The sequence below is a fragment of the Chlorocebus sabaeus genome, chromosome 23, assembly GCF_047675955.1.
Source record: "Chlorocebus sabaeus isolate Y175 chromosome 23, mChlSab1.0.hap1, whole genome shotgun sequence".
Taxonomy (NCBI): Eukaryota; Metazoa; Chordata; class Mammalia; order Primates; family Cercopithecidae; genus Chlorocebus; species Chlorocebus sabaeus.
In genome coordinates this window covers 27910313-27924149 of record NC_132926.1, presented here as the reverse complement: position 1 = coordinate 27924149, position 13837 = coordinate 27910313, and the positions used below count along the sequence as shown (strand labels likewise).

At 44.3% G+C, this 13837-nt stretch overlaps 1 protein-coding gene across 1 annotated transcript in view; it reads left to right on the top strand.

The window, feature by feature from the left end:
* GALNT10 (polypeptide N-acetylgalactosaminyltransferase 10) overlaps positions 1-13837 on the top strand; it is a 230470-nt gene that overhangs the window by 92505 nt on the left and 124128 nt on the right. The window contains exons 2-3 of the mRNA XM_008015086.3: positions 9577-9679; positions 12975-13113. Of these exons, the coding sequence (XP_008013277.1) occupies positions 9577-9679; positions 12975-13113 (242 nt within the window). The remainder of the gene's footprint in view (positions 1-9576; positions 9680-12974; positions 13114-13837) is intronic.

Genomic DNA, 13837 nt, shown 5'->3' with positions numbered 1-13837 from the left:
CCACCCCCACTTCTGCCTTCCCAGCACAAGCTAGCATCATCTCTGCCTGCACCACTGTGATAGCTTCCTTCCCGGCCTCCAGCCCTCCTCTTGGCCTCCTAATCCCTTTTCCACTTGGCTACAAGAGAGCTTTCCAAATGCAACCTGATGTTATCACCTCCTTATATAAAACACTTGTGTTTCTAAATACTCCTGGAGGAAAGACAGAATCCTCACCCCTGCCTACCTCTCTTTCCTACCAGACTTTCCCTGCTTCTCTGTGCACCACACACGCTGCTCTTCCAGGCCCTCCTATGATTCATGTTTGCTCAGCCACAGAGTCTTTGTATGTCTTTACTTTTCCTTCTTTCTGGAATGCTCTCTACTCCTCTTTCTACTGAGTTAACCTCTAATCCAATTTTCTCAAGAAAGCCTTGCAGACTGGATCAGATCCCCCCCAATCTGATCTGAAAAAAAGGGACTCTCTTTGTACCATGTACCACCCTTTTATAGCCTGCCACTGTAGCTTTTTTAATTTACCTGTAGTTTCGGATGAAAATCTACATTTCCCCCCCAGCACACATACTTCTATAAGCTCTATGAGAGCAGGACCCCTGTTCGTCTTCCTCCCCAGTATATCCTCAGCACCTAGCACAAGGCCTGATTTGTGCTTGTGTTCATCATACACTTAAGTTGATGGATAGATGGACAGATGGACGGATGGATTGATAGGTAAGAGACTCAGATGAACATTATCAAATTATCGCTCAGAGTCGATTTGTTTTTTCCCCCAGTGATAAAACATTTGGGCACTTATCCTGAAGAAAGTGTTGAAATTATTCTTTTAGAATGGAAGGGAAAAGCTACTGAAGGTTCTATTTGCCCTTTAGATAACAGGCATTCCAAAGTATCGTGGCTTTTTTTTTTCCTCCCTACTGTTTAAAAAGTCTTTTAATGAGCTTTCACGCCTTACGCCTTACGTAGCAAATGACCTTTTCTAGAGCCACCTATACCAAACAAAGGAATTGGAGGGTTGGTATGGTTCTGCCCTTGGAAACACAGGATCAACCCTTTGAAACAATGGCTCCTATCTGTGAGTGACCTTCCCCTCTTAGGGAAGGGCCAGATTTCAGATTTCAACATCCTGGTGTTGAGACAATGGAGTTACTGGAGCAGGGACAACAGACACAGCCCCATTGCTTATTGGACCAACAGGACTTGCCTGACATGGGCCCAGCGGACGTAGTCTCATGGTTGCTGGGTTGTAGTGCCTCCTTCCATTCATAAATAGTGCCATTCAGGTTTGATTGTTTTCTCATACAGCTTGTTCCTGGTTATAGTGAAAGTTAAGTTTTCTCAAAACAGCAGCCTACTGGATAGGTGCTAGGGTTGGGTCAGCCTCACCTAAGTCTGACTGTGGGGTACCAGAATGCATGATCCTCAGCCTATGAAAAGGGGATATTTTCTCTGAATGAAAACAAAATCATCTCTCTCCTTGCATTTCTCATGGGAGGAGGAGGATTCTGAGATTAATTGAAAGTGGATAGGTAGTAATGTATTTTATTCTTGGAGCTGTACTTCAGCCTATTGCTTGCTCAGAGACTTACTATGGCTCCCACCTGCCAAGCAGCTCGGATGTAAGGCCCTCCAATTCTGGTCCAGACTTCCTTCCTGGTCTTATTGCTGGTGACTCTCTTTTGCATCCTGCTCACTCCAGCCTTATCAGGCTCCTTGCCATCAAGTAAATATGCCCTTCACTTTCTAACTCCCATTCTTTCCACATACTTTCCCTCTAGCTAGATTCCACCCCTAACCCCCACCCCTCAACTGCTACCAGTTAAAATCCTACCCCTTCTCGCAGGTTCCTGTCAAAGACTCTGCTTCTGTACGAATTCTTCCCCGATCATCCCAGGTAGAATTTAATTTTTGGCTTTTGTAAATATCTATTGAATTTATCTGTACAGCTTTCAAGGCACTATGTTATAGGCTTGTATATGTGTGTGTGTGTTTTTTCCTTCCTTATATACTTGTCTCATAGCTGTCTGTGGAGGCCATGGACTACCTTGTTCATCTTTGTCTCTCCCAGAGGTCTTTGGCCATAGTAGGCCCTCAATATTCATTTTTTGGATGAATGAATGAATAAAAACAATCCAGCTTATGTCCTCAAAATTCATGAAGAAAGTACATTTATCTAATTGTCCAGACTCCCTTGTTTAAACTTTATGCTTTGAGCTAAACTAAGCCCTACCTTGTCCTCTTCGAAGGTAACCTTGAAGGTAATCTTGAAGAGATTACTTTGCTCTGTGTGTGTGTGTGTGTGTGTGTGTGTGTGTGTGTGTGTGAGAGAGAGAGAGAGAGAGAGAGACAGAGAGACAGAGAGAGAGAGAGAGAAAAGTTTATTAATCTACTTGGTAGATAAACAGATGTTTGAAATTATAGTTATTTAAACCTCAAAGCAAAATCCTTCCATTGCCTTTGTAGGGTTCTTTGAGAGGAAGATGGAGGGAAGCCATCCTAAAATTTGCAGCAGAACCTGGTCTGTAACACAGCTTCAGACTGTGGATGAAGCAGATGACCTGCTCAGCTTTCCTTCCAACATTGCTGTTTAAGAGCATACAGCCCTTTCATTGTTTTGAAGACGCTAGCCAGCTCGGCCAGAGATGCTCTTTGCCAAGTCTGCAGTGTTGGGATTAAGAGTATGCACTTTAACAAATCTTCCTTCTTGAGCAGAATATAGTTGGCTTGCTTCACCACCATTCTTTCCTACCTCCAAAGGCTGCCAGGCCTGCTAAGTAGTGATTAAACAAAGATTAAAATTCCATTTGTGTGTGTGTGTGTGTGTGTGTGTGTTTGAACACTAATCGATTATTTTAGTGGAATGTTAAGTAAAAGCATGCAGATACCAGAAGCAGTTATTTAGAGCAGCCAGTCAAAATCCATTGCCAATTTATTATTTAATGTGATTTCCACATTGATTCTGCCAGTCTCCTCCACACTCTCTCGCTCACTTCTCTTGCCATGTTCCTTCCTCACCCCTTTGCTTCCTGTAGCAGGAGGACATCAGGAAACCAAGGGAAAGCAAAGTAGCAAAAGATGGTTGTTGAAGGAAAATAATCACAGCTTTTGTAGACAAATCTTTGAGCTTACAGAGTTAAAGAAACTTAAAATTACCTCTGGATTGAAAAATCCAGACGTGCTCTTTTACATAATATTAAGTGATTGCTGTTGCATAAGAATTGCTGTCTTTTGAGAAGCAATGTTCCTGCCTTTTTTGTTGTTAATGGTCTTGTGGCATTTGTAGAGTGCCACTATTAACTAGGACTTTTTTCTTTCCTTGAAGAACACTGTGTTTCGACGTGGGCATATGACATCCTGTTAATGAGGAAACTCAAAATCCTGTTATCAGCAAGAGCCAGTTGAATTGAATCAGGTGTTAGATAGGTTGCCTCTGCAGGACCCGCAGTTTTTCTTATTAGATTCCTATCCGCTCTCCTATTCCTCCAAACATGGTTATCACAAACACTGGAACATATCATGTTTTCATAAACTTTCCCTAAAAATAATGTATTGATAGTACCTCTCCTTTACTAGGAGAGGACCTAAGTTTGTCCCAAACACTGGGACACTTTGTCCCAGATTAGCTCAGTTAATCCTCCCAACAGATACTCTTATTCTGTTAGTTTTCTCTATCAGTCAGGGAAACTGGGGTCCACCTGCCGAGGAAGTAAAACCTAGGTTTTTCTAACTCTGGAACCAGAATGTTCTGAGTCGTTAAACTAGACTACTCACCCCATTGAAGAGCATTCATTCATTCGTTCATTCATTCAGCTGGTATTTTTCAAGGGCCTAAGATGAGTCAGGTATTGGCCTAGGAAAGTGCAGTGGTGTAATGCCCCTGCCTTCAAGAAGCTTACAGTCTATTCTAGGGAGAGAACTGCGAGCTCTGGTTTGGTCCTTGGGGCTGACAAGCTGTAGGATTAAGGGCAAATTCATTCTACTCTGTTAGCCTCAGATTTAATATCTGTAAAATGAGCCTGCTAGATTTAGACAAAAGGTTTTCCAACTTTATTGTGAATTAGAATCACATAGAGAATGTGTTTTCTAAAAAAGATATCTTCCTGGGCTCCTATCTGTAGATACTTTGACTTAGTGGGTTCAGCATTTGAGTCCAGGAATTTGCATCTATAATAAGGGTCCAGGTTCTCCAAGAACCACCTTTTGAGAGAGACTGATCTTTCTGTAAACCTCTTTAGGCCTACACAGTATCTGTGCTGTCAAACCTGCATCCTTGGTGCCTGACACACTGCGTTGTACAGAGTAGGTGTCAGTAAACATTTGGTGATAGTTCAGGTGATCTGTGGTTTCTTAATCTGCATTACCTCTAGAAATTCCATAGATTGTCCTCAAGGGCTCCTAAACCACCTGAAATTGACCACAATTTCTGTTAAGGTTTTTGGATAGGATTCTTAAGGCCCTTCAGGCTCCATGTACTCTGTAATTTATTTATTTATTTATTTATTTATTTATTTATTTATTTATTTATTGAGACGGAGTCTCACTCCGTTGCCCAGGCTGGAGTACAGTGGCACAATTGCGGCTCACCACAACCTCTGCTTCCTGGGTTCAAGTGATTCTACTGCCTCAGCCTCCCAAGTAGCTGGGTTTACAGGTGTGTGCCACAACACTCAGCTAAATTTTTTTTTTTTTTTTTCAGTAAAGACATAGTTTCACCATGTTGGCCAGGCTGGTCTCGAACTGACCTCAAGTGAGTCGCCCACCTCAGCCTTCCAAAGTATTGGGATTACAGGCGTGAGCCACCACTCCTGACCAACTCCATAATTTTAAGACTGAAACTAGTTTTCCACCCTACTGAAGGCCCAGATGTATAACTGGAATACTTTTTAACCTATACAATAACATTTGAGTTCTATATCTACATGATTTGGTGAGATGTCAATTTACAGTAGATTCTTAAAATCCTTAAGGAGACAGTGTCCTCAATTCTTTTTTTTTTTTTTTTTTTTTTTGAGACGGAGTCTCGCTCTGTCGCCCAGGCTGGAGTGCAGTGGCGCGATCCTGGCTCACTGCAAGTTCCGCCGCCTCCCGGATTCAAGCCATTCTCCTGCCTCAGCCTCCCTAGAAGCTGGGACTACAAGCGCCCGCCACCACACCCGGCTAATTTTTTGTATTTTTAGTAGAGACGGGGTTTCACCATGTTTGCCAGGATGGTCTTGATCTCCTAACCTCGTGATCCGCCGGCCTCGGCCTCCCAAAGTGCTGGGATTACAGGCGTGAGCCACCACGCCTGGCCCAGTGTCCTCAATTCATGTGTAAATTAGGGGAGTGCTCAGGCTATACTGTTTGTGATTGTCTCAGTTCATCTGAAAGTACCTTTTGGGCAGGTAGTGCTGACTCCATTTTCCAGGTGGGAAAATTGAGGTACCAGTGACTCCTGCAGCTTGTGCAAGGTCACAGTCAAGAGTTCTTTCCCACTAAAAACTAGCCTGGGAGTCAAAGGACATGGTTTTTATCCTCTTGCCTGCTGTGAGGCCTTGGTTGGGTAGCTTGGCTTCTTTGGACTTCAGTTCCTTTATCTGTAAGATGAGCGGAGGTAGACTAATTGTCTCTGAGCAGCTACCTAGCTCAGATGGCTGAGGACTCTAGCAGCTCTGTGCTTAGACATGTAGAACTCCTTGTGTCAGCAGGCTCCAAAGTCCTCCTGGTTTAGGGAAGATATAAGGACCAATGAGACCTAAAGCAGCATAGTTCATCTCTGCAGACCCTGGGAGGGAGGGATAGAGGGAGCAGTGTGCATCATAAGGCAAAGGCAGTGGAGTTAGGTATGAAACTCCCAGGATTTTGGAGCCTTAATTCTCAATGCCATCAGTTCAGCAATCCAGTGTTTTGTTTTGAGAACAAGATTCTAGGGGTTTACTTCTTTGAGGTCAAAACAGTGAGATTTATCCCCATACCCCATTCCCAGTAGCACTGGAAGACATTCACAGGCTTGTAGAGGTAATAGTACCCTTCATGGAATCTTAGACTCTTGAAGTGCCCTTTAAAGTTGTCTAACCCTTGCTACTCAAAGTGTCTTTTGTGGCCCAGCAGCGTCAGCATCACCCGGATTCTTGTTAGAATGCAGAATCTCAGGCTCCACCCTAGACCTACTATACCAGAATCAGTATTAGCAAGATCCTCACATGATTCTCCTGCACATTAAAATTTGAGAAGCACTAGTCCCAACCCTGCACTTGATTCTTCTCCTTCACATCCTGAGGGACACTCAGTCTTTCCATTCCTGGCCACTTCTGATATCTTCTTCCAAATGGTCTTGTTTCATCCTAGCAGCAACCCAACTTTTGGAATTTCTTCTCTGTCTGAGTCCCCTCAGTCATTCAGTAATGTCTACCATTGGTCGTCAGTGTAGTCTTAGGACTTCATAGAACAAACTAACATCTCCCATGTCCTCCAGGACTTCTTATCTCCTAGTCCTCATAGTTTCTAATCTTCCCCAACCAGGATACATTCCTGAATATCCCATCATGTTTCAAGCTCATCAGGGCCAGGCAGGTAACAAAAATGAGAGACGGGAGGCAGTTGAAATGCGATAAGGAATGGTAGGGACTGTGGCAAACTGGGGAGACGTTCCCCATCCACACAGCCCAGCTGATGAGCTGAAGGAAGTCAGCCCAGTACTGACATGTCTTTTAGGTTTTCAGGAGAAGCCAAAAATCTTGATAAAACAATATGAAATCTCCCTGTTTTCACACTAGAATTAAGAAAACCAAACCAAAACAAAAAGCACCTTGAAAGCCACCAGGTTGTTTGCTAGTGACCACATTTGGCCCACAGGCTTCAGGGTTTTGCAGCCTTCTATGATAATTATCTGCTCAACCTGATGTGACCAACACAGATCAGGTAGGATTATCGTCTGCTTCGTTGTAGACCAGTGATTCTGAAACCTCAGCGTGTATCAGAATCTCTTCGAGGACTTGCTAAAACATGGATTGCTGGACCCCACCCCCAGAGCTTCTGCTTCTAGAGGTCTAGGGTAGGACCCTGGGAATTTGCATTTCTGCAAGTTCCCAGGTGGTGCCCATCTTGTCCCCTTCAGATACAACCTTTTGAGCACCATGGCTTTAGTTTTGTGCCTTCCATTAAGGGAGCCTCAGTTTGCAGAGCCTCTAGTCCTACCAGTGGGCTGAAGTAATCAACCAAAGTTTCCAATCTGTGGGCAGCAGAAGAGGAAAAAGAGATTGGGAGGGAGGTCTGGAGAAAGGAGAGCTAACTAGCCCCTAACTGATCAACCCTGACATCACAGAAGCAGAATATTACCTTGGTCAGGTTCCTGGCCTACCCCAAGGCTTTCTCTGTCTGTGGTATGGGGAAGTGGTCCTAGCTCAGCTTCCAAATATATTTGTTTACTTGTGTAGGAAATTTGGTATCTATTTATTTTTAGCAGAAGAACTGTCTTCAAATGAAATCCCACATGGAACCCCAGTACATAAAATAGATGTGTTGTTGCTCTGATTGAAGAACAGGCAGAGCAAGCCCCTACTCTCAGCCTTCCTCTTCCCAAGGCGGTGCCGGGGGCCCCTCCTGTGGAACTGTATCCTGAACTGATTAAATGGTTCCATAAGGACTTTCCAGCTCAGCTTCTGGATTTCTAAGAACCCCGAGAACTGTTGAAAGCATGTGGCCTTAGTTTTTGTAGTTTTTTTTTTCCCCTCTCTAACCAAGACATCTAACACACCAAGTTTCAGAATTATCTTCTTGCAATTCAGAGAGGTCTATAGGAGAGAGAATACAAAGGATTGTTATTATTACTAGAGCTGTTATAAAGATGTTGAGCCATTGTGGAAAACCTGCTAACACAAGGATCAACCAGAGGCTTAATAAACAAGCGCAAGGATAATTTTATTCAGGGGGCTTCTTGTTAGCACTAATGTCCAGCACACCACACACAGGACCTTTGAAGTTAATTATATCGGAAAGAGGACTATTGGATTCTGCCTGCCACAGTGGCAAGAACAAGTCTGCAAGATTTGTAATGGGCAAGGTGATTCAGAAAGTATTTACATGAACATGGAATATATGTAAGTAGCCGTGTGGTGCAGCATTACTTGGGGAAGGCTCTAGGCCTGGAGGCCTTTGACTTCACTGTTGGCTTGAGAAAGTATCAGGTTCCTTCTGCTGACCCCAGTCACTGGAATGCAGCCTCCTTTAATTAGGGAAACTACTTCCTAATGGGAAGTATTGAGCCCATGAGGATGGGCTCAGCTCCCCAAGTAAATGATAAATGCTGTCAGAGCCCAGGCCATGGGGGCTTCTCTCTTGGGGCTGCTATATATATATATATATATATATATTTTTTTTTTTTTTTTTCCTTCTCCTTTCAGCCATTCAATTGCTTCTTCATACAGTCCACGCCCATTTGCCACACATTTATTCTCTTTGGGGCTGGGCCCTCAGGACCACAGAGATGAACAAGACCTGCCTTCTGCTCTTGCTTACGGCACTCCTTCTCCTTGGGCCACACACAGCTTTGCCGTTCTCCACCCAAACGTCACAAGTCAGTGCCCAGGATGTTTGTCTTGCCTGCCTCTCCTGTCGACCTATCTGAGACCCAGCCCAAATGCATTCAACTCCATGAAACATTCTCCATTTCTCCCCAGTGGAACTGAACTCATGTAGTGCATTCTCTGAGCCCCTCCCCTATCCAATATGTAGCGATTAGCCACATGAAACTGTTGAGCACTTGAAATGAGTCTGAATCGGGACCACAAGTGTAAAATACACACTGGATTTCAAAGGCAGTACAAAGAAAAAGAATGTAGGTCGGACGTGGTGGCTCATGCCTGTAATCCCAGCACTTTGGGAGGCTGAGGTGGGAGGACAGCTTGAGCCCAGGAGTTCAAGAACAGCCTGGGTAACATAGGGTGACCCCATCGCTACAAAAAGTAATTAGCTGGTATGGTAGCACGTACCTGTAGTCCCAGCTACTCAGGAGGTTGAGGATGGAGAACCATTTGAGCCCAGGAGTTCGAGGCTGCAGTGAGCCATCATGGTGCTGCTGCACTCTAGCCTGGCCAGCAGAGTGAGACCTTGTCTCCCACCCCTCACTGCCCCACCAAAAAATGTAAAATACCTTAATCAGTGTACTACATTGATTGCATGTTGAAGTGGTAATATTTTAGGTAGAGTACATTATTAAAACAACTTCACCTCCTTTTTTAAATGTCGATACTGGAAAATTTCAAGTTACATATGTGGCTCATGTTATATTTCTGTTGGGTGTCACCACACTGCGCACTTTCTCCCGTGGGTGGAAAGAATGCGATCATCTTTTTTCTCCACCACCAATTTGTGAGTTCCCGAAAGGTAGACACTGCATTCCTGTCATCTTGCTGACCTTTGTACACCTGGCTGGCACATGACAAGGCACCAACAAAGGTATGCTGAGGGAGTGGATAAAGGAACACAAGATGACAGGCATTTGGTCAATAAAAAGCTCGCTTAGGCAGTGTAACTCCTGGGCCTGTGTTGCTGAACTTATTTGCCCTTTTCTATTTTTCATAGTTTTTGTCTTTTTTTAAGGGCTCACACAGTCGACAGAAGAAGACGTTTTTCTTGGGAGATGGACAGAAGCTGAAGGACTGGCATGACAAGGAGGCCATCCGGAGGGACGCTCAGCGCGTAGGTATGGAGGGCAGGATTGGCCATGGGTGGGCACTGTGAAGGGCATATGCACGTATGCTTGTGTGTGTGTGTGTGTGTGTTCGTGTGTGTGTTTAGTAGGGGTGTCTGGACCTCCTGTTGGCTCGCTCCCCGTCAGCCACCATCCCTTCCCCTGATTCCCAGATGCCCCTCTTCACTGGTTAGCTGACCCCTTTTTCCACTCCCATCACCAGATCTGCTGCCTGCAAGAATTTGCCTGCCACCTTTATTGGGTGATAGAAAATGTCTCCCTCATATAGGATATTTTGTATTTTATTTTCATAGGATAGAAATGTCTCTCCCTTATGGGATTACAACTAAAACAAGGAGCAATAATAACAAGAGCCAACATTTATTGAACACCTGTTGTGAGGAAGATCCATGCTCTTTACTTGGAAATTTCCTCTGTGAAACCTCAGATCAACCTTTATGGCCCATTTAATAAGAAGGGGCCTGTGGCTCTAAGAGGGGTGGTAATCTGCCCACTGTTGCACAGAAAGAAAGAGGCAGACTTGGAATTTGAACCCAGGTCTGGAGGGAGGGCAGAGTTGATTCCTACCTGACACTGCAGCCATGAGACTGAGTCAACTTAAAGGGCTTCAGCTAAAGTTTTCTGTGGCTAATTAGTCTTGGGAGCAGTTCTGTTTACACTGGCGAATTGGGAAGGGTTGGGGTAAGGTGGTACAGAAATTATATGGAGAATCAACTCTAGGGAGCCTAGACTAAGGAGTCAGGAGAGCAGCTCCGATGCCACTGACAGCCATCTAATCAGCTATTAAAGTCCATACTCCCAGAGCCTCAGTTTTTCCATCTGTCCGTGGGACTCATGCTTCCTGCTTTGACAACCTCAGGATGTTATTGTGAGGTGCCAAATAAAGCAATGAATATGTAGTAGCTTTGCAATACTAGTAAGCACTATAGAAATCTAAGGGATTGGTATTAATATTTTATTCATTTTTATCTCCATTAAAGGCTCCCACCACTATTGATTTTTTTTTAAATTACATTATGACAAAACCAACTTACCACAAGGTTCTGAATAGAGCTGGTACAATAACTTAACTGATGAAAAGAGAAATCTAGAGATGCCAGAAAATGGGGACTGGGTGCTGCTCTCTTTTTTTTTTTTTTTTTTTAGATGGAGTCTCGTTCTGTCACCCAAGCTGAAATTCAGTGGTGCAATCTTTGCTTACTGCAACCTCTGCCTCCCAGGTTCAAGTGATTCTCCTGCCTCAGCCTCCCAAGTAGCTGGGATTACAGACCCATGCCACCACGCCAGGCTAATTTTTGTATTTTTAGTAGAGTCAGGGTTTCACTATGTTGGCCAGGCTGGTCTCAAACTTCTGGCCTCAAGTGATCTGCCCACCTCAGCCTCCCAAAGTGCTGGGATTACAGGTGTGAGCCACCATGCCCAGCCGGTGCTGCTTAAATTAAGAAAGAAAACGTTTGAGAAGAGCTGATTTGCCAGACATACCAGAATTATTAGAACATCGGGCTAACCAGCAAGACACGAGTAACCAGCAGTGGAGACATTAAGAATAATAATAACCAGCATCTGTCGAATGCTAATTATGTGCCAGGCATTTTGCCTGCATTATCTCCTTAATCATCACATCATTCACATTGAACCTCCTCATTCTAATTAATACAAAGGGCAAAATCTTCAGACTCAGAAAGGCTGACGGCATGCCCAAGATGACATAGCTGGGGACGGGTAGGGCTGGCCTTGGAACTCCACTCCATCTGGCTCCAGGGCCTGAACTCTGAATTGCTCTCCTGTATTGCCCTCCTGAAGCTTCCCTCCCTGAGCAAACACTTCTGGTCTCCTGCTTACTACGTTTGGATCTCTCGTGTTATCTGTCCTGGGGTCTAATCAGTGATGTCTTATGACGCATTACAAACTGTAGATGACGGAGTCCTGTTTCTTATCTGACTGGATTGGAGTAGTCAGAGCTCTTGGGCTCCACGTCTCAGCTTGCACCTTCCTGGACATCTGACTTTATCAATGTTTACTTTGCAGAGTAAATAGGTGTTGCTCAAACCACAAGCTCTAGAAGGCAAGATGATTTTTAACCAGCTGGTTTTATTGCCATTTCTTCAAGATCCTCACCAATGACAGATCTTTTTTTTTGAGACAGAGTCTCGCTCTGTCACCCAGGCTGGAGTGCAGTGGCGTAATCTCGGCTCACTGAAAGCTCTGCCTCCTGGGTTCTTGCCATTCTCCTGCCTCAGCCTCCCGAGTAGCTGGGACTACAGGCACCTACCACCACGCCCAGCTAACTTTTTTTGTATTTTTAGTAGAGACAGGGTTTCACCGTGTTAGCCAGGATGGTCTTGATCTCCTGACCCTGTGATCCACCTGCCTCAACCTCCCAGAGTGCTGGGATTATAGGCGTGAGCCACCACGTCCAGCCGTCAATGACAGATTCTTAAGCTACTATTGCAGGGGTCGATGTGGACATTCCCTCTTACCATATGCACACTGGGAACCTAGAGAAAAATTTCCCGGAGTATCAGACTCCTTCTCCAGATGGGTTGTGCAGAGAGAGGAAAGCTAGCACTTTAACCCACCCAAATCCATGACTCAAAGCAACACTTTTCAGGCACTCCTGGTTTAGAGTAGGCAGATCTTAATTTGTTTGCTGGCCTAAAAACAAAAATAAAATCAAAGTATCTTTTATCATTTATGGCAATTTTGATTTACTTATAAAGTTTGCCTTACCTACAGTAATCATCTTTCCTCGTGTTTATGAGGTGTTTTATAGTTTACAAAAAACTTTCGAATAGGCAACTCTCATTTGACTCTTCCAAGTGTGCTGTGGTTATCAGAGGAGGAAGCTTTAGCTCTGAAAGCTGGTGGGACTTGGCCCAAGGTTGATCCACTCACAGATGGTGGACCTAGCTGTCCAGTGACTGGTCTCCGAGGGTGCGGGTCTTTGGAGCTCCTGACGGAGTGAGGGGAACATGGGCTTTGGAATCCATACTTCGGATTTGATAACCTTTCTGAGTCTCAGATTATCTTTCTATGGAATGAGAGGTCTCATGTCCACCCCACAGAGCCACTGTGATTACATGAGAACAAGATGTGCAAAGTGGCTGAATAAATGCTTGCTCCCCTCTTACTCTTTGTACTTCCCACTGCAAAATCTGAGCTATGCTGTACATCCAAGTCAAGTTTTATGTTGGTGGTTTAATCATACTTTTCATCCTTTTTCCCCACTCCATATACAGTACCCCCATACATCATTAGCAACATCGAATTTGCTCTTTGCTTCTAGGAAATGGAGAACAAGGAAGACCTTACCCCATGACCGATGCTGAGAGAGTGGATCAGGCGTACCGAGAAAATGGATTTAACATCTACGTCAGTGACAAAATCTCCTTGAATCGCTCTCTCCCAGATATCCGGCACCCAAAGTGAGTGTGACATCTCTCAAATTCTGAGATCTAAGGATGTTGTCCCTGGCTCTTGTTGAGAATTAATTAAAGAAGCAGGTACATGGAGCCCTGCTGACGGAGACTCCCTCCTCTTACACAGGCATTTGTGCAAAGGTTCGTGGTGTTGAGGGGTAAGGGATAATACCGTCTCTTCAGAAGAGCCAGCCTCCTTCCTCTTTTCAGGGAGTTGGAACTATGAAACCTCTGCATTTCCCCTTTCGCTCTGGGCTGAAGGGAAGTTCAGACCCCAATGTAGAGGACAAGTTGTCATGAAGTTCTTAACTTTCATTGTCTTCATTTTCTATGTGATGTTTTTATTTCTTTTTTAAAAAATCTTTCTTGTATTTCTGTCTTTGTTATAAATCATCTCTAATTACATTGAGAGCAGACATATCAGAATGATTATAAAGCTGGTAACAGTGGCAGCTAACATTCTTTGAACCGGAGTGTGTGCCAAACACTTTATTTGTATCATCTCAGGTTGCTGTCAGGTAGGTCCTGTAATGATCCCGATTTTACAGTGAGAAAAGTGGGGCTTAAAGGAGGGTCATAACTCACGTAAGGCCATAAGGTGATTAACAGGCTGAGCCAGGCCTTAGACTCCAGTTCAATCAAAAACTATACCCTGGACCTTAAGCTATCCTGCCCCCCCGTACATTTTCAATAAGGGTCATTGTGATGATGGTGATTTTCTGGTAGAGCC